The sequence below is a fragment of the Zootoca vivipara genome, chromosome 2 (assembly GCF_963506605.1).
Source record: "Zootoca vivipara chromosome 2, rZooViv1.1, whole genome shotgun sequence".
NCBI classification, from domain to species: Eukaryota; Metazoa; Chordata; class Lepidosauria; order Squamata; family Lacertidae; genus Zootoca; species Zootoca vivipara.
In genome coordinates this window covers 90169242-90193438 of record NC_083277.1, presented here as the reverse complement: position 1 = coordinate 90193438, position 24197 = coordinate 90169242, and the positions used below count along the sequence as shown (strand labels likewise).

General features: G+C 45.4%; 1 protein-coding gene across 3 annotated transcripts in view; it reads right to left on the bottom strand.

The window, feature by feature from the left end:
• Positions 1-24197, bottom strand: part of MXRA7 (matrix remodeling associated 7) — a 65350-nt gene that overhangs the window by 27421 nt on the left and 13732 nt on the right. For all 3 annotated transcript variants that reach the window (XM_060271826.1, XM_035104560.2, XM_035104561.2), the window contains exon 2: positions 7507-7567. In XM_060271826.1, the coding sequence (XP_060127809.1) occupies positions 7507-7567 (61 nt within the window). The remainder of the gene's footprint in view (positions 1-7506; positions 7568-24197) is intronic.

Here is a 24197-nt window from a genome sequence, read left to right as displayed (position 1 = left end):
TGGCACAATGGCAGGTGCGGGGGCAGAGAGGGGGAGGGATCTGTCACCCGAGGCAAATGGCTTCCCCTCAACCGCATGCATGGAAGGCCCCTGTCTGTAGTGCAGGGATGGGGAACTTGCGCTTCTCCCGATGACGTTGGACTTCCGCCAGCTGCAGCCGCAGATCCCTCCACCCCTGCTCTAATGCTGTTGGGAGGATAGGATGAAGCTGGGTAGGATGCAGCTAGACCTAGCTGCCCAGACACAAGTGGAAGAGGATAGGGCTGTGGGGGGGCCAAGTCCTGATGCTCTGGCATTCAGATGGTAGATGATGAGCAGGGCCGTCTTAAGAATGTCGGGCACCCTGGCGGCGTGGTACGGAGATCACTCTGGCGCCCCCGCCCCCCGTTTCTTGCCACGGCTGGTGGGCGGGCTCCACACGCCGCACGGCACCCCCCTGGCAGCCCAGCGCCCTGGCGCCCCGCGCCACCCAGCCTTCCCCTAGAGCCGGCCCTGATGATGAGTGACCATCAACATACCATGCCATTTTTCAAAACAAAAATTTAAAATAAAACACTTTCAGAGTGATCAAGCTGCACTAAAGCTGCTGCTGTTCCTTCAAGCACAAATGAAAGTTTACTGAACAAAGTCGTGGGTCATCTATCCAAGCTTGCAACTTAACTCTTATTTCTCTAGTTTTTGCTTCTTCTTCTCTCGCTGGAGAGCCTTCCACATGACCTGTTTATTGAGCGTTCATCCTGATTTATTGAGCATTTATTCTCATTAGACAATATTCACTATTTAATGTGCATTCATTCTGATTTGTCTGCAGGGAGGTTAGATGACGTTGCCTCGAAGCACGTGTTATCCCTCACTTTCCTTATTGCAAAAAGTCCAAACTTTTAGGGAAGCGGGTTTGTTGCATGAGACCTCCCAATCAAATACAATTGAGCAACCTGAATTTGTGGTTGGGTCTCCCTCAAAAATAACAACAGTCTGGAAGCACCCCCAACCCCTACATAACCTAAGTTTAATTTATCCATAGATGCTGTCAAGAATTCTAAATATGGCAAAGCAAGCTTTCCAAGTGTTCATAGGAATTGGGCTGAAATGAAAAGGCCTACCGATATTTATATCTTCCCTGCCTCCAGCAAACTACAGGAAACACCTTTCAAGTTCTGGGCATGAGACTTGTTGCAAAATATGTGAGGGGAGTGGAATGGCCTACTTTAAACAAAGCAGCTGGAAATACAATTTTAAAAGGCATTTAGCTAAACTCACTCCTTTGCCCTCACCCACCGCATCATGAGCCTGCCAGATGTCATGGGACTCTGCCTCAAAAGGTCATCTTCTTCCATGAAGTCATTTTTAAATTATTTTTTTAAAATAGAGAACTGTAAATGCTTTTCCATCCTATGCTCCTCGCAATCTGATCCTATGCAAGTCATTTTCTCAGAAAGTCAGCCCAATTAGTTTGATAGGACTTATTTCCAAGTTTTTAACCTGTGAATCCTATAGCCTACTGGAGATTCTTGTGTGGCAATGTCACACCTTTTAGGAGGATGAAGAGGGATGCTTGGGGTGGGGGCAGTCTCAGCTTGTTGAAAGCTTCATTTCTGGCTACACCCAAATGGATACGACGATGTGAAACATGAAGCTTTGGTTTCTAACATTCAGCATGCAAAGTCAGTGGCAGATTTGCCAAGTCATTCATCTCCTGCTATATGCAGTCTACAAAAAACTTAAAGTATATCGGCTCCTAAATCTGCATGGCCCATAGCTGCCAAGTTTCCCCTTTACTCGCGAGGAAGCCTATTCAGCATAAGGGAAAATCCCTTTAAAAAAGGGATAACTTGGCAGCTATGGCATGGCCATGGTATTTTGAAATGAAGTGATATTGAGAATTACATATTAGCTTAACTGGTTTTGGATGTTAATGGTTGAGACAAGAAAGGAAAAGTGAGCATAGCAGAGATTTGTGTTAGGTTAACCAAAGAAGAAAAAGAAATGAACGGTGTCTCCAACAGCATTGGGTATCAGAAGGTAAAGAAGAGTAAGCAATGCTATTGAGACCTGTCTTATTTTGTCAAATTTGCATCCGGTTTCCAGGCCTCAGAAGTTAAAGGACTTCCTGACCAAGACCTGTATATCTTCCATATCACAGGGTGTCTTCTGAGCCTGAAAGTCCATGATGGCAACAACCTTGCTGAAGTTAAGCAGCTCTGTGCTTGGAATGGGAAACTGCCTTAGAAGAAACACTATGGTCTGATATGCGCACAGTGTTAAGCCCTAGTTTAAAATAAACTGAGGTTTAAAACTCACAAGTTCTCTGCTCCTCCTCCACTTCTGACCGGGGGGGGGGGGGGCAGGCAGACTGAAAAAAAGCCCAAGTCTGGCTTGTGGTGTGATGTGCAAACCTGGGCTTTTGAGCAGTCGGGAGCAGGTAATGAGCAACGTGCTCATGCATGTTAAATCATAGCTTATGTTAACTATGGTTTAACATGGTGTGCAAACATGGCATGCCATTTTGAGGCACATCATGAAATAACGGCAAGATATAAATTTAAATGCTTCTAAGCTCTCTCCCAGTTAGTTTTAAAAGCTGGTTACAGGTGACAAAGTTCAGGAATCAAATGTGATAAAATAATATTGATACTGCAGCAGCACTACATATTTGAATAGCAACACTGAAGTGGGCAGCCTTGCCGCCCAAATCTGATGAAGCACAAGGCTGCAGTTCTGAAATGGGGCAGAAATCTCCCGCTGATTCTGTCTGGAAGCAGACTTGAGTTCACGTTGCCGAAAAGAAGTAGATGAAGAAGTGAACCCAGAGTCAGATTGCAAAAGAAAAAGGGAAGTGGAAAGAGAAAATAGTTGAACTATAAAAATGGGCACTCTTCCACAAAGATGGGAACTGGGGAGAGAGGCATCCATTTATGTCAGAGAAACACTCAGAAGACTGGATGCTGCAGGCAGGGGCATAAAATGCATTAGCGAAGTACAAAATTTGCTGGCTAACAATTCAAGTCCCACATGGTTGCCAGGGGCCTCCACCTTCTTGGCCTTCCCAATTCTATTAATACGCCTGAATTATATAATACCTTTCTTCATGGTTGGGAGGGGACGAGGGTATGAACCGAGGCAGCCGCAGCACCAGAGTCCCATATGGCAAAGATCTTGTATGACCTCAAGTTTCCCAAGCCTTGGAATCCTGTCTGCCCCCACTAACTGCTATTGGCATTTTACATGGATCTTTTAAGCTATTCCAGTAAATGGTATCTCAGGTTCGTGAAATGAATAAATTCCAACAAACCCAGGGATCACGTCGCCTCCTTCTTAGGACAGTAATAGTTTTCCTTCTAGCTTCCTTCTTTAATTTGGAAGTCCCTTAATCAATGCTGGATGCAGAGCTGGAGATCTTATTTTCACTCAGTGATGCCTATTCAGGTGTGTCTGCATACATATGTAGTATCAGGGAGTGGGACAAACCAGAAGGGAAGGAAGACTGGGCTCCTGTAGCTTTTGTAGTAGTGCAAGGGTGGAAATTTCAGGAGGTGCAGCTATTCTTACCTTCGCAAGGCAGACAGCACCTGCTTTTTTTGGGGGGGGAATGCCATTTTACAAATGGTTAAATGTCCCTGTCCTCCTTTGCATCTGATCACCCTAAAAATCACCACTCTGAGCCTTACTAGGTGAAAAAAAATAGCTCTGTAGCCTTGTGTCAGAGCCCTGGTTGGCTACTAGTCTCTAGTATTGCTCTTAGAAACCTCACCATCACAGAGCCAGACTGGTGGTGTTTTGCAACATGCCACTGGTGCAATGAAAGTGGTGGTGGACTGAACCACCCACCCACCCGCCCTTCTGCTTTCTTGGCCGTTCTGTGATAATCCCCCAATGTTATTGCATGACTGCTTTCTGGAGGAGCATATAATGTTGCGATGAAAGCGAGGGCAAAGAACAAATGAAGCTGGAACGTTTGTGGTACAAAGAGTTACAGGATGTTGGCAGGAAGCTAAGGGGCACACACCAATTGGAAACAAAGCACCACAATATTTTTGCAGGCACAAACACTACTGCGTATAACCATCCCAATGCCACCATGAACACACAGCAAAAAGGACGCCAGGTGAGGTCCAGTCTGCATTGGCTCTGTGATTTGTTTATCTAGAGCTGCCACCTTTTGGCAGGACTCATGTGCCTTTAAAAGCTATGGAGCAGGCAGAAATTCAGCCGCTGGGACTGTTAAATGCTTTGGCATGCAACTTTACAGTCCATCTGGAAACCTAGTGCCAACCTCCTCCCGGGCTTTGTTTCGTAGGTGCTACAAGGTGAGGACAAGCTACACCTGACACAACTATTATTCAGGACTACACATTACATTTTTATGCATACAGGAAGATATAAAGGGTGGGAAGATACAATCCAGTAGTAGGCGATACTTTTGTGTGTGAAAGGATCATAGCTCTACACAGCAAAGGACACGCTTTGTAGAAAATCTCTAGTTCCAATTTTGTTTCTTTTAAAGGATCAGATAGTGCTCTCAAAAGACCTCAAAAACTGCTGCCAGTCAGAATATACAATATTGGTCTAGATAACTGGTTTCATCCAGTTTAAGGCAGTTTCTTATGTCTCTCTCTCTCTCCCCCCCCCCCTTTTAAACTGGTCTTCGTCCTGTGCCTTTAACCAGCCAAACCTTTCCTGGTACAGAGATACAATGAAGGGAAAGGATTCACCTGCTTAGCGTCTGTGTGCCAGACTGCTGTCAAAGGCACAGGAGCAGTGCCTATAAAGAAATGTGGCAGCTCCACTTCTTATTTCTCAAAAAACAAAAAACAAAACAAAACACCATGCCTTGCTGTGTGAGCTTCAGCAAATGGCACTATAAAACAGGGATGATAATCACTCCCCCTGCCTTGCGGACATGATTTGTGAGGATTAAAGATTGTTTATAAGGGTGATAAGTGTAATCCTCCTGAGCCAATAGGATTGTTGCTGTGACATGGGGCCTTGAGGGACAGCAAGAAAGTGGGACACACGGATGTGTCCCACTTGCTGTAACCACCAGACAAGCTGCAAACAGCACCGTGGCAACTTTCTGTAAACTTCTTCAAATGATCCTCCAACCCCCAAAAGTAATACAGCACTTTTAAAAGTAAGCCAAGTTACATTTCAGAAAGATTATCAGGCTTGCCAACTGCAAAAGCAACCCCCAGTAAATCTGGCGTGTTCCTATTGCTTGAACTGCAGGAACCACCTGCCAATTGACGCAGATTGCAGCACTGCTGAAAGCACAGCTACAAGGGCCAGTTGAAAAGTTGGCAACCCTAACTGGACACTGGAATTTGAGCCACTGGTGCTGGATCATGGCATAAAATCCAAAGGGTTTTTTTTTCCTTCCAAATTTAGCTGGAAAGGCCTCAAGGCACACGTTTCTGTCTGCCTTGCTTTACGCTGTGTTCTCCAATTAGTCAATTAATCATTTGCAAATCAACTGATGGACCACTTAAACAGGGCTCCGTATGAACCTCTTCAGAGATGCCCTCTAGGCCTGGCAAGGAGCTCTAGGCCCGGCTTCCAAAGTTGTTGTAAAGCAAGGGCAGGTGGAGGCAGAAATAGAAAGCAGATCTGTGCTGAATGGCGAAGGTCGTGTGTTGGTGAGCTACACTGCCATGCTAGTGTACTGCTTTATTTTTAAATGTATTATCATTTCAGGTGTGCAATTTGTTCCATGCTGAGGTCTGCTCTGGCGGTTGGTGTGGAGGGGGGGAAACACACCATTTGCTGGAGGTCTGCATCTAAAAACGCCTGCAATTAATATAAATTGCCTAGCATTTTCATGAACAGTGAAGGATGCCAGCTGATACAACTGGTGGACACACTGTGCTAATTTGACAATCTTCTTCTTACAAGGTTTCATTGACAAATCCCCCCCCCCCGCTTGTCTTTTGTTCTCCCCCCTGCTTTGCATCTCTTCCTGAAAAGAATTAACAGCCTGATAATCAGGAGGAGGAAGCAGCTGCTTGGGGGGGCAGGCAGCTAATCCACTGCCCTCCCCCAGAAGGGATGGGAGAGTGAATGCAATGCGCCCAGGACTTCTTCACCGGAGGCCTTATTGATAGGATGTGACAGCCTTGCCTTAGCCCTTCATCAGACCGCCTTATAACTGGGCTCAGACTCTCCAATTCACATCCTTCAAGAAGCAGGGTTCTTGCCAGGCTGCTTTAGTCCTCCCTCTCTGGCTCCCCCTTCCCCCCACCTCTGCTAATATAGGAGAGAACTGGAAATGGAAAGTGAAAGCCACCTGGATTTTCATGTTTGCTGGGTCAGAAGGGGAGAGGACGAAAGTGTAGTACTGTACTTGCTGGGTTCCGATTGTCAGCGCCAGAGTTCTTTGTCAGCCTCTTCCATTGTATCGCAAGGGGTGAGTTCACATCCAATAATAAGCCATCAAATCCCACCCAGGTGTGTATGTCATCCCTGATTTAGTAAGGATGCAGATATTGTTTGCTTTTAAATTCTAAGGGTACTGTGGCTGAGGTGCGCTACTACGGAGCTTTCTGTTCACATTTAAATATGATGGAGCGATATTCCCACAATGCACTGCACAATCTTCTTGTGCAACAAAGCCAGATAGAGGTGGAAGGCAAGCCTCATATTTTCAGAAATGTGCCCATTCCCCCCAAGGTTGCTTAGAGGGCCAAAAATAAGGAAGCAGTTCAGGTAAGGCTGCGGGGTGGGTAGGTGGGTCTACAGAAGTTGGAATCAACAGACAGGAGAATTCCTAAAGTAAGAAACAATGGGAAGTTGGGAGCTGCCTCTCTCTCATGATCTAGTGCTAATCTACATGTAGGTGTAAAAAGGTAAAGGTAAAGGGACCCCTGACCATTAGGTCCAGTCGTGACGGACTCTGGGGTTGCGCGCTCATCTCGCATTATTGGCCGAGGGAGCCGGCGTATAGCTTCCAGGTCATGTGGCCAGCATGACAAAGCTGCTTCTGGCGAACCAGAGCAGCACACAGAAACGCCGTTTAAATGTATACACATTTAAAATGTACTTTGTTTACGTTATGATTGGAACTGAATAGACTAACATTTAGAAATTGGATTGCAAAAGAGAGTCAGGAAAATCAGCAGGAAAACCAACCATGTGGCAATGCAATGTGGCATTTGTCTAGTTTTCCCTAGAACTGCAGTCTACTGGAAATAGAAGGCATCTTACTCTAAAGTTCACATTTTCAGTTTGGCTCTGATTTTCACAAGTGATCCCTATACCTTCAATCCACATACAAAAACCTTGCACTAGCTGGAATGTGCATTCCATTTTAAAATTGCCCTTTTTGCTCTGTCACAGGCTCTAATGGTTAAGAATTTCAAACAAAATAAATTTAAAAAATGGCTTTCTTCCAGTCTTACATTAAGAACATTAAAAAATGATGGTCTCCAGACTAAATGATGCTCTTTGCATCACTCGCACAGTCTTTTATCGCCAACGTTTCTCCCTCCAGCCATCATGCATCTCCAAACTTACCATCTTCAGTCTCGGGTTCCCTCACCACTAGTTTCTCATTTTCTGATTCCTGATCTTCTTCCTGGAACAGATGAATTAAACATAAATCTGTTGTATAAGATGCTGGCGGCAAGACCTCCTTACAAAACAAACAGAGGAGCACACTGCAGAATCACAAGGGAATGATAGGCATAATAGCTCAAAGACAGAATTTTAGTTGGATCTCACTGAAAGGCATCTTTCATTAAATAAATCTTAAATTCATTTACACTTTCTTCCCCATTGCTCTTCGGAGGAACAGGCACAGGAGGATGGAATTTAAAGGCTTATAAATGCATGATAGAATTTCATGCAGCTTATACTCACAGCACATGTAAAAATGGTTGGCACAAGATTGTTAAAAGATAAAAATAAATTAAAAAATAAATGACACCTTTTTTGGCACAGGGAATTCATTTAGTGCTCCCCCCCCTAAAATTGCCCTCTTCAAAACTTGATTTGGCTAGCATGTACATTCTGTTTTAAAATGTTATTCATCCACTTCCTGTCCTGTGTTAATAGCACACGCATACATATTCCAGGAGAAGGTGAGATAAGGTTACCAGACGTCCTCATACAAAATCCATTGAAGCTGAAAAGTGTCCCCGGATTCATTGGAAAAAATCTGGTAACCTTAAGGTGAGAGCCTGATTCTTTCCTGGTAGCAGCTTATGTGTGTGACAAAAGGAACTACTGTACCTCTATTATAAAAGGGGAAAAAACAACGTTTGGAGGAAACTTTGGTCTTGGAATTAAAGACTCACCCCTTCTAGTTTAAGCATGTTCATTTTGATCCACCTCATTCCATCTTTGGTCATGCCTATACATATATATATATGTATATATATATATATATATATATATGTATATATATGTATATATATATATATATATATATATATATATATATATATATACATACACACACACACACACAGAGAGAGAGCACAGTACCTCTGAGCATCTGCAGAGTGCCTGCATATGTTCAGAGGCAGGGGGCTTGGAAAACACCAAGGGGAGGGGGATGCCTGATGGTGCTCCAACTACAAAAGCTGAGGCAGCTGAGGAGGCCAGAGATCACCTTGGCTGTGAGTCCTGGAAGACCTGCTCCCTGCCTTACAGGCTTTTTCCACTGGCCTGGGAGTGTGGGGCCCTGACTGACTCCAACTACAAAAGCTGATGCTGCTGAACAGACTCTTGGGCTGGGGTGTTGTTGGGAGGGGCGGCTCAGTTATCGCTGTTGGTTTTTTTGTAACTTTATTTTAGATCTTGTTGCGATGTATGTGGAAAGGGTTCAGTTTGGTTGTGTGTTTTTCAGTGCTTTACTTATTGTTTATAACTACTTTTGTTATGTAGTAGTTATGTAATCCTCGGGATTCTTCAGGAAATAAATGCTGTGACAATTGTTATTGAACTGATTCTCTGTTTGGGTTTGGATTTCAAGTTATTGCCATTGGAGAAGCTGGTGGCTCAACCTGCTAGTCTCCCTTCAACAGACACACATGCCCACACGCCCACACTTACTTTTCCATTAACACATAGGTGCTGGAATGCATAACAGGGCAGCCAGCAGCAGCAGCACATATTCCCTCTCCGTACCTCTGCATCCCTGGAGAGGAGCGGAATAGCCAGTCAGATTCCAGATGGTGTGTGGGCCTGTCGGCTGTCTCCTCCCCACCTCATCTAATCTCCCATGCTTGATTCAAGAGGACAGAGCCTTTACAGTGGCTACCATTTGCTCTATTTGTAAATGATGGTGTGTGTGTGTGTGTGTGTGTGTGTGTGTGTGTGTGTGTGTGTAGAGGAAGAGCCACGGGAGGCTGCCAGCCTTGATTACGAAGATGGAGTCAAGTTGGAGAAGAGACAAAGGGAGCTATTGCAGACATCTCAGGGTCAAGAGCTTGGAGAGAGGAGAGATAAAACAGGAGTGCTCTCCCGGCAGGAAGGGTCTTGGGAATTCAGAAAGCAGCTTTATAGAAACCAGAAATTTGCTGTTGTTACCCAGAGGTCAGATCTGGATGGAAAGTGTCACCACTGAGGAATGTGTGCTATTCACCAGCCTTTTTGGGTGCATCTCGCATTCTCTAGTCTCTGACTCACCAACCAGCCGGAGCCGGAGCCGGACACGGACACACACAGCCAGCATCTCCTACACACACATCTATTTTAGTCCATGCTTCCAAAAATGGAAACTCCTTTCACCACTTCATTCATTTATTTCTCAACAGCCCTTATTTGGGGTGGGGAGAGGAAGCATGACCCAGCAAGCTGGGGTTTTCTTATGCATAGAGAGAATGCCAGAAAGGTGGCTTGGTCTGGTTGTCTTGCATAGATGGGGGCAGACCAGACCAGAGAAATTCTGTCTCCTTGAATGGGGGATTGTTATATGATCTTCTGGATGCAATAGAGCACTATGCCATGGGTAGGCAAAGTAAGACCTGGAGGCCGGATCTGGCCCAATCACCTTCTAAATCTGGCCCGCGGACGGTCCGGGAATCAGTGTGTTTTTACATGAGTGGAATGTGTGCTTTTATTTAAAATGCATCTCTGGATTATTTGTGGGGCATAGGGATTCGTTCATTCCCCCCCCCAAAAAAATAGTCCGGCCCCCCACAAGGTCTGAGGGACAGTGGACCAGCCCTGCTGAAAAAGTTTGCTGACCCCTGCAATATGTCATCCACTATTCTCCCATCCACACATCTAAAGCACTATTATACCACTTTTAACAATCATGACTTCCCTCAAAGAATTATTGGAACTGTAGTTTGAGGGCGTCGACTGCACAGACCTACAATTCCTAGGACCCTTAGCAGACTACAATTCCCAGGATTCCCCATGACTTAAAGTGGTACAATTGTGTTTTAAACATATGCTGTGGTCGTGATCAGTGTTTGGGTCCTTGAACTCAGCCTGTAAGATCGTTTAAATCTGCACTACTGTCTTGTTTTCTCTATTACCCATCTCTCCTGGTGGGTGGGTGTACATGAGGGAGAGGTTTAGACCAATAGACAGAGCTAAGACTGATGGAAGCTAAGTAAGTCTGGGCTTAGCTGTCAACCTCCAGATTTAAAGATAAGGAATCCTATGGTGCTGTCAACTCCTGGATATGAAAGTAAGGGAATTTCCTGCAAAAAAAGGGAAAGTTGACAGTACTGAGTCTGGGTCTGGTCAGAGCCAGGGCGGGAGACCTTCTCAGAAACCAATGTATGCTGCCTTCAATCCAGTGATGCAAGAACGGTGGAATATATCAACATAGTAAAAGAAGTAAGTATTGTAGAACTCTGGAAGAGCAAATGAGAACTTTAGATACCTAGATGGACATCTGTCTGCCTGGGCCTATGTGTGGGATTAACACACGGGAAAGAGTCCAATGGGACTCTTCTGCTAAGTATAAAATACCAATTTAAAAATAAACTTAAAAAGGTAAAGGTAAAGGACCATTAATGTTTTAGCCTGGATAGCTCAGTTCATGCACCCCCAAACTTCGGCCCTCCAGATGTTTTGGACTACAATTCCCATCTTCCCCAACCACTGGCCCTGTTAGCTAGGGATCATGGGGAGTTGTAGGCCAAAACATCTGGAGGGCCGCAGTTTGGGGGTGCCTGGCTCAGTTGGCAAGAGCATGGTGCTGATAATGGCAAGGTAGGTTTGATCCCCGTATGGGACAACTGCATATTCCTGCATTGCAGGCGTTGAACTAGATGATCCTCAGGGTCCCTTCCAAATCTGTGATTCCAGGAAATCTCTTCTTTTTTTGTTATGTTCAGCATTATGATAAAGTTAAACCATTTTCTGACCCTCTTGCATTTGCAGGTTTCTGATCTGACTTCTAATCAGCAGGTGTTCCTTGGCCATTGTTTTTAGCAGATCAGGGTGTACGTTTCAGTTGTCCGAAAGTTGTGCACAGGACTGTTTGTCCTGAACATCTTTTCATGAGGTCATATAATATGGCTGGGGCGGCGGCGGCAGGGGGTATTCACAACATATTTCTATCTCATCTCTCTATTCCTTTGCCAATGGTAAGAGTGCCTCTCTCCGAAGCATGTCCCAACCAAACCTAAACTGGGCAGTGCAGATGGCCTTTCTCAGGAGGAATCCAGCAGCTTCTCAGGGCCTGGTGGAACTTGCTTTACATGTTTGCCTGACAGAGTAACACAGCAAGGTGGAGGCACAGGTGAGCAGGAGGTTCACAGAATATCACAGCGAGTTTATTTAACCATGGTGGGAGGGGGCGGGGAATGATTTCCCCAAGTCATAACTAAAGCAAAATGGTCATATTTGCAATGGGGTTAATATAAGAAAGCACTGGATCCTCAGGAATGTTATAATTTTTGCTCATTATCATCTCTGCTGGAGACCATCATTTGGGGTACATGCACTAAACTGCAGTTGTTGCTCGGTTACTGCAGAGAATTCAAATGACTTTCCCCAAGGTAGTGTTTCCACTGCAAAATAAAATAATATATATATATATAAATGTAGAAGGTCCATGTTTGTTAAAGTCCACTCTTCTCCGACTGCTTGACCGATTACATTCAAATTTGGCCACAACGTCACATGGGAATACGCGAGTGTTTGCGTGCACTTAGATTGGACAGATGCCATACCTTTAAGACAAAAACCTGAATTTGTCTTAAAAAACATAGCGCCCTCCAGTGGAGGTCAAAGAAACAGACGCCATTCTGTAGCAATAGGGCCATAATCCTGCCCACAGCAACGCGTGGCTGGGTGCAGCTAGTAATAATAATACAGTAAATTGCATCATTTTGTGCTGGGAGGGGACATGCTGTATTCCTCTACTCCCGGTGTTTTCATTGCAATTGTGTGAGGTGTGTGATGCCGCAATGCAAGACAATGGCTGTGGCAGTGCCAATGAACTATTGATTCCTTCCTCCTGCTGCAAAAGTCAGCACGAAGTCAGGGAAAGATCACCCCATAGTACTGCAGAATAGGGCTAAATGAAAGTGTGTGTGGTGTTGGGAGCGCCTGCTGCTGCAATACCACCCCTTCTGCCTTACAGTCATTCATTAAACATGTGGAGCACAGCAAGAACATCTGAACAGGGCGCTCCTTTGAATTATAAAGCACCACAGAACCCTCACTTCTGCTTTCTGCTGTGTTGGAACAGCGGGACAGGAGATTTAAGACATTTCCTAATGGCACATCTGTCTGGGAGACCTTCTTGCACTTCAGCACACAACCAGAAATATGGGAAGCAGTCTCAGAAACAGGAAGCACAGTTTGGTGCTGAATTATCTCATGTGAATGTTGCACCTTCCTCTGTGATGCCTGGATTGTATCGGGTTGGGCGAGAAGTCCTTTTGGGTTCCTTCCAACCTTACATTCTATGATCCTATGTGTAGACTGTGGCACTCATGCCCATGGCTTGCTGTTGTTGCAATCAAGGTGTGTGCTGTTGAGCACTAGCTTTGGGGCCTCCACGGGGAGAGCACCACTTCTATTATAACGTCAAGGTTGCAGGTTCGATCCCCGTATGGGACAGCTGCCTATTCCTGCATCGCAGGGGGTTTGGACCAGATGATCCTCAGGGTCCCTTCCAGCTCCACAGTGCAATGATGCTATGCCACACAGAGGGTCCCTAAGAGTTATCAACTCAAGCCACTTTTCTGTAAGATGGAACAGCTGTTTGAATGATGGGCAAAACAAGAGGACAGAAAGGCCCATCGGGAGAAAAGCCTCGACCCAGTTGGCAAGCGGCAGGCAAAGGAGCATCAGCGCAGCTTTTATGGGGTCATGAAGGCCATGGTACCCCGGGAGGCTTATGTTCTCCCAGTGTTCACTGACTGTGGCTTGGAGAGTGACATCAGCAGGGGCGGCAAGGAGGTTTCCCTTTAGGAAAGAGGGCAGTGGAAAGCTCCTTGCTTGAGGGCAAACAGAGGCACAGATCTGGGAGCATCTGGGGGAACTGCTGCATACATAGGCAGTTTGGGCAGCTGCTGTAACTGACAAAGATTCATTCATTGGAGGATTATATTATTTTTGCTTCATGAATATTGCAACCTTGTCCCCCCCCCCTTCCTTTCCTCTGTGCATTCACTCTGTGCATGCGATGGGGACATTAATGTCATAAGGAGCGGTGAATTTTGGGGCGAGAGAAGCCAGGCTCTGACTCTTCTGGTCACTTTCAAAGTTGGGCAGTTATGGGAACATGACAGAGAGGGGCATGGTGGGCCAAAGCCCCCCCTTTAGTTTCTGTGCTAAATCCATCTATTACTACCTGTAACTTGGACTATATAGATCAGACTTAAGGTCCGTATAGTTAAAGCTATGGTTTTCCCAGTAGTGATGTATGGAAGTGAGAGCTGGACCATAAAGAAGGCTGATCGCCGAAGAGTTGATGCTTTTGAATTATGGTGCTGGAGGAGACTCTTGAGAGTCCCATGGACTGCAAGAAGATCAAACCTATCCATTCTGAAGGAAATCAGCCCTGAGTGCTCACTGGAAGGACAGATCATGAAGCTGAGGCTCCAATACTTTGGCCACCTCGTGAGAAGACTCCCTGGAAAAGACCCTGATGTTGGGAAAGATTGAGGGCACTAGGAGAAGGGGACGACAGAGGACGAGATGGTTGGACAGTGTTCTCGAAGCTACGAACATGAGTTTGACCAAACTGCGGGAGGCAGTGGAAGACAGGAGTGCCTGGCGTGCTATGGTCCATGGGGTCACGAAGAGTCGGACACGACTAAACGACTAAACAACAACAACAACAACAACAACATAGATCAGACTGTTTTTAAGCGCAGCTCTGGCTAGGGAGGCCCATGATATTGCCTTGTTTATTTCCTACAAGTTCATTTCCCTTGTCCCCCAAACACAGGCCACCATCTAACAGGTAAAGTTGCCAGATGATCCTTGCAAAAGAAAAACAAGAAGAAAAAGCAGGTAAGGCCTGCCAGATGCTTGATTTTTGTTTTTTTTATTAAAAGTGAAAGAGCAATCCCAAGCCCACAGAGGCTGGAGGAGGAATCTGTGTGATCTCTACTCTGAGGGAGAAGAAGGGTGTGAAGGGAATGTAAACACCGAGCTCTGAAGAGGAAAACCACAGCTTGGAAAATAACTCTTGGCTTACAGCGCTGAAGCCAGTAACACGCTGCCATTTATGGCTTTGCTTTCTGACCCAAGCCTGATGCAAGATGCTGCAAGAGGAAAAGGGAAAGAACAAAGTCTGGAAGAAAGGCACACTCCACAAACATGGCCAGAGAGACAATTACATCATGCCCTGTTCCTTTTCACCCATATTCCACATCTACCCTGTTTCTCCTATTTTAAGACATACCCATAAAATAAGCCATAGCAGGATTTTTAAGCATTCAAGGAATATAAGCCATACCCCGAAAATAAGACATAGTGATAGGCGCAGCAGCAATGCTGGCCGCGGCAGGAGGAGGAGGAAAAAAATAAGACATCCCTTGAAAATAAGCCATAGTGTGTTTTTTTGAGGAAAAAATAAATATAAGACATGTCTTATAATATGAGAAACACGGTAGAACTCTGCCTCCTTGTATTGAAGGAAACAGCTGTGAAGGCAAACACCTCTCCAGACAGTTGAAATAACCACAGCTGAAGTCTCTTCTTGTCCAGCATGGAAAAAAGTGGATAGCCAATATGTAGAGTCAGTGGGGGAGAGCATGTTCAGCTGAGAGGTCTTGAATATCCTGTATGTGCATGTGCACATTATGTCCCGTGTGCATCAATGCGCCTACTGAAGAAGGAATGCCGTGGCAAACAGGGGAAGAGATACACTCTGCCGATTTGCTTTGGCGGACAAAATTATGAATGGTTACTAACCCGAATGGCCAAGTTCTGCTTCCATTGTAAAGGTAAAGGTAAAGGGACCCCTGACCATTAGGTCCAGTCATGACCGACTCTGGGGTTGCGGTGCTCATCTCGCATTATTGGCCGAGGGAGCCTGCGTACAGCTTCCAGGTCATATGGCCAGCATGACAAAGCCGCTTCTGGCAAACCTGAACAGTGCATGGAAACGTTGTTTACCTTCCCGCTGTAGCGATACCTATTTATCTACTTGCACTTTGACGTGCTTTCGAACTGCTAGGTTGGCAGGAGCTGAGACCGAGCAACGGGAGCTCACCCTGTGGTTTAACCCACAGAGTAGGCTTCTCCTAATACCATGGCTGGGGAGCACAAGCGTGAAGAGAGTTGTTGTGCTTGTGTTCTTTCCAGAGGCATTTGGTTGGCCACTGTGAGAACAGGATGCTGGACTAGATGGGCCTTTGGTCTGATCCTGCATTCAGGTGTTCAGCTTGTGGTTCCAGCTTCTGAGGGCTCCCTACACAACCAGGTTCTAAACTGTGCAGGGAACCTATGCAAGACAGGGGTGCCAACTTGAATAAAATATTGGGAGGGCCTAGGTAAGCCCCACCCCACATAATCTATCACAAGATGTGGTGCACACACATCATTTGAATGGCAATGCCCATCAACTTTGCGGGGGCCTGGCCCCCTCAAATATTTTATTGGGGAACCGAAGGGAGCTTGGCCCCTAGGAGTTGGCTCCTATGGCTTTAGAGGTTCACCTTCCAGCATGCTGAGAGTGGCGACAGACAGGGATATGGCAGGAGGCAAGGACGGCAACTGGGGTCCCCTTCTCCCCACATCGTATGATGTACAGCTTTCTGTTTCCCGATTGCCCGTGAACACAGGCAACCAAATAACTGTCTACAGGGCTCCAGTGCCTTTAAGTGTGGTTTCAAAGAAGTGACTTGAGCCACTTCCATGGTTTTAACATCTTGTACTTTTCAGTTGTTATGCTGTTTAAACTGGGTGGTTATTTTAAATGTTTGGTTTGCATTGCTAGCCGCTGTGGCAACCCTTTTAGGCTTGAAGTGGAGGGTAGAAATTGCCTGTAACCAACCAGCAAACGTATTGTAAAACATCAGCTGGTGTAAGGTCAATGCTTGGTTGCTTAGCTCCTGGCTATCTCAGTCTTGTCTTCGACCTGCTTGGTTGCTCTGATTCTTAGCTTCTCATACCTTAACCTTTAACTGCATGACAAGCTCTTGCCTGGGACTTCTTCTTGGAGCTTGAAGCCCTTCTATGAACATCTGTTCTTGAGTCCTGATAGAGAAAGAAAGGTTGAGGCATGCCTTGCCTCCTCCTCCCAACTGGCATCACTGGCATTTGAGCCCAAATGCCTCATGCCACTGATCAGCAGCAGGGCAAGAAGGAAGTCTTTCGTTATATTCTAAACTTATTGACAGAAGTTGGCCTGATAGGCAAGGCGAGATGTTCTACTTGCTATCTCTCATGCTGTGATCTTGACTCTCTAATTTAAAAGGAAAGGTGGCGTATTCTCTGTCAATAACTCATATCCTGAAATGGGTCTCAAGGGCTTTCATACAGATATGATACATTGACCAGGTCAATGATGAATGAAAGTAGGTTAGGACATCACCAACTCTTGCTCCACACATACTGCCTTCACAGTGACTTAGACTTTTCACACATTGCATCAGGGGCGGACTTTGGTAACATGGCACCCTGAGCGAGGACAAAATTTGGTGCCCTCTTCCCTGCAAATATTTTTTATTTTTCACAATAATTGCTTTTGGTACAGTTTACCCATATAGCTATGGGACGCAGGTGGCTCTGTGGGTTAAACCACTGAGCCTAGGGCTTGCTGATCAGATGGTCAGTGGTTCGAATCCCTGCGATGGGGTGAGCTCCCGTTGCTCGGTCCCAGCTCCTGCCAACCTAGCAGTTCGAAAGCACGTAAAAGTGTAAGTAGATAAATAGGTACCGCTCCAAGTGGGAAGGTAAATGGCGTTTCTGTGCGCTGCTCTGGTTCGCCAGAAGCGGCTTTGTCATGCTGGCCACATGACCCAGAAGCTGTACACCAGCTCCCTTGGCCAATAATGCGAGATGAGCACCACAAACCCAGAGTCGGTCACGACTGGGCCTAATGGTCAGGGGTCCCTTTACCTTTAACTTACCCATATAGCTACCTATATAAATATTTGTTGTTGTTATTGTTGTTGTTGCTGCTGCTGCTGCTGCTACTGTTTTTCACCCCCTTGACTTGGCACCCACACTGCTTTAAATCCAGCGCTGATTACACTGACGACAGACCCAAGCTGTCTCTATACATGTACAGACAGGGTGCACACTTGTCGATGTGTACGACCCCACTATTGTGTACACAGACTGTACACTCCTTGAATGCTGCGTGCAAATAAATGTACAGCTCAACTATTTGTGTACACAGACGGTGCAATTATTGAATGTAATATATGTGACACACACACCCCAGCGTGATCTGAGGAGGACCGTGAGGGATGGAGGGTTGGACTTCACATCTCTGCCTGCCCATGAAATCATGGGGTGGTTCAGAAAGTTCTCCCTCTCCCAGCCTCAATCCCATCATCTGTAAAATGGGCATAATGATTACTTCTCTTTCACAGTGATGTTGTGTGGGTGAATGAGATTACTTTTTAAATGAGTTATATAAAAAGATAATTGTTTGATCATTCTCCACAGTGAACAAGGCTGAGGCTGCAGGGATAATTTATAATTATGCAATGAAAAAAAGTTGTGGCTAGTACAGGATTATTCCCCTCTTTTTTTTATCTAGCTCACAAAACTATACCTATGAAGATCTTTAAAAGGGAAGAAAATGACCTGGGGACCACAGTTCTCAGGAGCTAGTCACCTGCAATTGCACCAAGGTGTCAACATCCCTAGACAGACAATTAAAACCACTCCCAGACAAATTTTAGGCCTACCCAGCATATAGCTGCCGGATCTGCTATTTATTCACCCTCTACATTTATCCCTGCTCTGAATGTAGTAATAATAAGGGAATGAGTTAACAAAGGGCTCCCAGCCTCACCCTGCCCATCCTCCTGGGATGCTTTGCAAGGTTGTTTGAGTCTGCTGTTTTTAACAACATTTCTAATCTGTCTCATTAATACCAGACCTCCAACTGCATCGGCCTGATAATATATGATGTAATTATTATGAATAGATTTCAACTAATCTTAGAAACAGCAGGAATTGTTGGCTACAGTGTTAACTTGAAGTCCAAACGCGAAGTTATACTCCATTATTCCTTTGGACTTGAAGTCCAAGCCTCATTTCAAATTTCTTTGTTTCTGTTTCCTTACCAAGAATAAAAATGACGCTTTTCTCAATAAGCACAATAGGAATATCTCGCCCCCCTCCCCCGGAAATGAGAGAGTTCTGTTTCCACTCGTTTGTCTTACACACATTATGCATGTCATTCCATATATATTTTAATCCCTTTGCTTATTAGACTCTTCTACTTAACACTCCTTTGGGTAGTGATAAAGCAGGATATCAAATCCAAACTCTTCTAGCTCAACAAAGAAGAAGAAGAAGAGTTTGGATTTGATATCCTGCTTTATCACTACCCAAAGGAGTCTCAAAGCAGCTAACATTCTCCTTTCCCTTCCTCCCCCACAACAAACACTCTGTGAGGTGGGTGGGGCTGAGAGACTTCTAAGAAATGTGACTAGCCCAAGGTCACCCAGCAGATGCATGTGGAAGAGCAGGGAATCGAACCCAGTTCACCAGATTACGAGTCCACCGCTCTTAACCACTACACCACACTGGCATTGCACGGTAATTGTTTTAGGCAATTTCAGAGCCATAAGCAATGTTCCCAACCAGGAAAAGTATCTTCTGCTTACAACGGGGAATATTGTGTGCACAAATGCTATTTCAGATGGGAAAGCAAGACTATAGTTCTTTGTTCTTTGGAGAGCATGTCCATGTTAACATGCTCTGTTCTGTACCTTACCCAACGATGGGGCCGGATCCACATTACGGCTCCTTGTGTTTGCAATGCAATGCTGCACTGATTATTATTTTTTAATAAACACAATTGCTATGCATGGGGCACATTGCATTGGGTACCACCCTATAAGCCCCTTGTTAATGGCACAAGCCCATGGCATGTAGCACGGACTCACATTATAAACAAGGGACTTACGGCATGGTACTCCATACAACGTGCTCTCTGACCAGCAAATGTGTTTGCAAAGGTATGTTGCGAGTCCATGCTACAAGTCCCAGGGAACTGTAGTAAGAGAACATACACCAGGCACCCCCAAACTTTGGCCCTCCAGATGTTTTGGACTACAATTCCAATCTTCCCTGACCACTGATCGTGTTAGCTAGGGATCATGGGAATTGTAGGCCAAAACATCTGGAGGGCCGCAGTTTGGGGATGCCTGACATACACAATGTTTGACAAGAACACGTCCATTTGCACAGGCAGTGGGTGTCTCCCTCTCCCAAGCCATTTTTTCCTCATCTACAGTTTCAAAAACCTATTTGAGGTTCCTTTCACGAAACGTAGGCTTGTGTGCCAGCTCTGTAACAACAGTCACCAGAGCTGCCTTTACATTACGCAAGAGATATTTGCCATCGGTCAGTGAGCAGCACCTGGTCTGCACCTGGCTCCAGCCCCAACAGTCCCCGAGGGCGTCCCCCAACCCCAGGCAAGGTGTACAATATGTTCCCTGCCATTGCCAATTCTCCACTTCCCTCGGTGTCTTAAGTTGCTTGTTATGCTTCTCTCCCAGGGCCGGATTTAGGTTTGACGAGGCCCTAAGCTACTGAAGGCAATGGGGCCCTTTATATGTCCAGCTGTCCTTTGTCAACAACAAATTGCTATATGGTAATTTGGGGACCTAATAGATATCTAAAGCCATTTGCACATGTTGCCATGCAACCAGTCCATGCAGAATGTAGGCACCCTATATATAGAAATGAGCAAAGCAGTGATATTTTAGGGAGCAGGCTAGCAGGCGGGACCCATTACTTACATCCTAGGAGCCTACACAACACAAAACACTGTTGCTGTATGTAGGTTTTATTTTATTTGTTTTTTACAAATAAAAGGGGGCCCCCAAGAGAGTCAGGTCCTAAGCTATAGCTTGTTTAGCTTATACATAAATCTGGCACTGTTCTCTCCCCATGTGCTTTTTTGCCCCCTTCCATCCCTGGCAGAGTGAACAGTTCACCCTGCACCCAGGATTCACTCAAGGAAGCAGCACAGGTAGCAGTATTCTTGACGGAACACTTACATTTGGAATTCTGCAGATATGCAGGTACACATGGAGAAGAAGCATTCCCCCCCCCAAACAAAAGAAATATAAATCTTGCAACCACAGCACCCCTGACAGATGTCTGTCTGAATCTCTGGTTAAATACATCCAGCAAAGGGGATCTGAACCTACCAGCACCTCCCAAGCCAGTTGGCTGCACCGTCAAGTTAAGAGGGTTCTCCCACTGCGTTGCCAAAATCTGCTCCCTTGCCATTCCCATCTATTCATTCTGGACCTGTCAGCTGGAGTAGCAGAAGATAAGTACAGTATGCTCCCAGTAAACAAAAGGTGTCACAAGAGCTTGAGCATGTGGACTGAGTTCCTAACTTTATGTGGCAGCCCTTTAAGCCTTCGAAGAGAACCACTGTCTATAAAAACTGCAGGATTCCAGGAAGAATCAGAACCAGATAATTCATGCTGCCTAGGGGCACAGCTGTGCTGTCATTCCACACAGTTTGATGGAGGCTTTAGTGCAGGGGTCAGCAACCTTTTTCAGCCGTGGGCCGGACCCCCGTCCCTCAGACCATGTGGTGGGCCTGACTATACTTGGGGGGGGGGAAGAATATGAACGAATTCCTATGCCTTACCAATAACCCAGAGATGCATTTTAAATATATTGGTACCTCGGGTTAAGAACTTAATTCGTTCTGGAGGTCCGTTCTTAACCTGCAACTGTTCTTAACCTGAGGTACCACTTTAGCTAATGGGGCCTCCCACTGCTGCCACACGATTTCTGTTCTCATCCTGAAGCAAAGTTATTAACCCAAGGTACTATTTCTGGGTTAGCGGAGTCTGTAACCTGAAAGCACATATTCTACTCATGTAAAAACACACTGATTCCTGGACCGCCCACGTGCCGGATTGAGAAGGCGATTGGGCCACATCTGGCCCCCGGGCCTTAGTTTGCCTACCCCTGCTTTAGTGCAAGGATGATGCTACCATCCACCCCAAATGACAGGAAGTACCAGAGGTAGAAAATAATATTGAAATGTGAAGTATTGGAGTTAGGTTTTTGGGTTGTTTAAGTGTTTTTAAATGTTATATGTTATTTTGGATTTTTGTATATGTATTTATGGGCTGGACTGAGTATTGCTTAGGGGCTTTTGTTGGGGAATAGATTGTTTATTATTAGTGCGTATACCTTTGTATCAATAATGGCTTTGATCATTTTTATTATGTATTTTGAGCTTTGTGTAATGTAACTTTGGGTTGTAAGGTATACAAATTTAATAAATAAAATAAATATTGTCAGAAAAGGGGGAGGGGATGAGGAGACACATGTGTCCAAAGAAAGCAAAAAATGTGTGCATGAACGGAAGCAGGGATAGCCAACATGGTGCCCTCCAGATGTTGTAGACTCCAACTCCCATCAGCCCCAGTCAGCATGGTCCATGGTCAGGAATGATGTAGTCCACTAAAGGAATAACACAGTCAGGTTTAGCTCGTTCTACCAAATGGCTGCTTGCTACTTTGGGAAATGCTTCTGGGAAGATGCTGTTTGTTTTTCTCACTATTAATGTCACATACCACACTAGCAAAGGCTGAAACCTGCAGGACAGGTTTGTTGAGCTCTGGGCCCCTAAAATAGAACTGACAGGAGCCTATTAAGGCCCCTCTAATTGGACCAGCTGTAAATATGTCATCTGATCCAGCAGCTCCAGTAAACAAAAGGTGTCACAAGAGCTTGAGCATGTGGACTGAGTTCCTGACTTTATAGTTGGGGAGGGGGGATGTTGACTTGTTTGCAGTGGGAGGTTTAAAAATATTATTCCATTGCCTTTCCGAGGAATTCAAGAACCTAGTGCACAAAGGAAAAGGAAAATGCAAAACAGAACACTGTAGATCGGGGTTGTTGTTTCTTTTGCTTACAGATGACAATAATGCAGTATGAGCTGCACCTGATATTGCCAAATCTCCCCCCCCCTTTGGTCAGTTTTTTTGCGGGGGGGGGGAGGAGGCTCCCACAAATTTATAGGACTGAATGAGATGTTTTAAGGTTAAATTCCGGACCGCTTTTGAAAGCCTGCATTGGGATTCTATAAACCTAAAATGCAGCCTCTATATAATTAGCTAGACTGTGTGTGTGTGTTTTGAAACCCAGCATATGCACATGATAATGACAGCTCTTAATTGAGCTTCTACTCTCAGTCCAATTACTACCCCTTCATTCCTCCCCCCTCTCATCCTTTCTTGGTTTTCCACAAGAGCTGATCTGTGCGCAGCTTAATGCTGAGAGAATAATCCCCATATCTCCTCCCCCCACTAGAATCCAAGAGCAGGAAGAGCTCCCATGGAAACCTTTCCTTTTTAAACTCCAGTGCATCTATTGTGTTTTAATTTCTTTAAAAGGTGGTGAGGAACAAGGACTAACCTCCTGCCCCCCCACCCACCCACTAAGGATGCTTTTCTTAAAATTAAGGAACATCTGGCAACTCCGCTCCTCGCAGCTACCCCACCCGAAACTCCTGCAGGGCAGCTGGGATAACATCCATCCTCTGCCCATTAATCAGGATCTTGTCGGCTTGAAAAGCAAAACATGAGTTAGGAGGCAGCTGACTCTGCAGGGGGAAGTGTCAGTTTACTGGGTGAATAGGACCGCTGTTGTCTAGCACAATTCGTTTCCCACATGGCTGTGCCTGTCGGAGGCGGCCCCTGCTCTGAGGAACTAAGACTGCCGCACTGTGATCTTGACATCTTTGCTTGCTTGGCGACAGGCACCGTCCAGATCTTCTCTCCCCACAAAAGGAACCCTCAACAAAGCAGGAAGAGTTATCTGAGGACTGGTCTACATGCACACGTGCACAGCACTCCATCAATCTGTTCTGATGACTCAGATGACATGGGGAACTGCCTCCCTCCGGTGAAATATATTGTCAAAATGATGCCAGATGATAAGAATGCTCTGCCTGCGGTTCAGAACAACTAACTGGGCTTAGAAGAGTTGCAAGTGAGGTTGTAAAGGAAAATACCTTTGATGTGAAACCCAGACTCCCTTTTTTCATATGTAAGGGGAAAATAAAATAAAGCTTTTCCACCAGCCTCACAAACCTGTCCGTGGAGAAGCTATATAGACTGCCAATGTTTTAAGATCATGTAAAATGACACCATGGGCTTGGTGCTATGTTCTTTTATTTGCTGTGACTGTATTGTGTGTGTGTGTGTGTGTGTGTGTGTGTGTGTACACACAAAAAACGATGTCAGGAGATAATAATGCTCTGCGTTATTTTAATATGGGGTGGCTATTTCAAGTGTACAAATCATCGCTTGATGTTGCAGTTCCATGTCTGAATGAATACTAAGCTCCACCGACAGCAGCAGCAAAATAATAATCCAGATTTCAGTTACTTCAGGTTTGCAAGGACCCCGAGCAATCCACAATGCTTGGACACAGAGGACTGACAATGGCAGGAGGTTGTATATTATACTGCCAAATAGGCCCACAGGGAGATGAGAAAGACTTGGATCTTTTAAGCGTGTACCTAACTGGGAAGAGGAAATGATAAATTAAGTCAGAGAAGAAGTCCCATGGAAGCGACTGCACTGTACCACTGGTTTTCTTCTGTA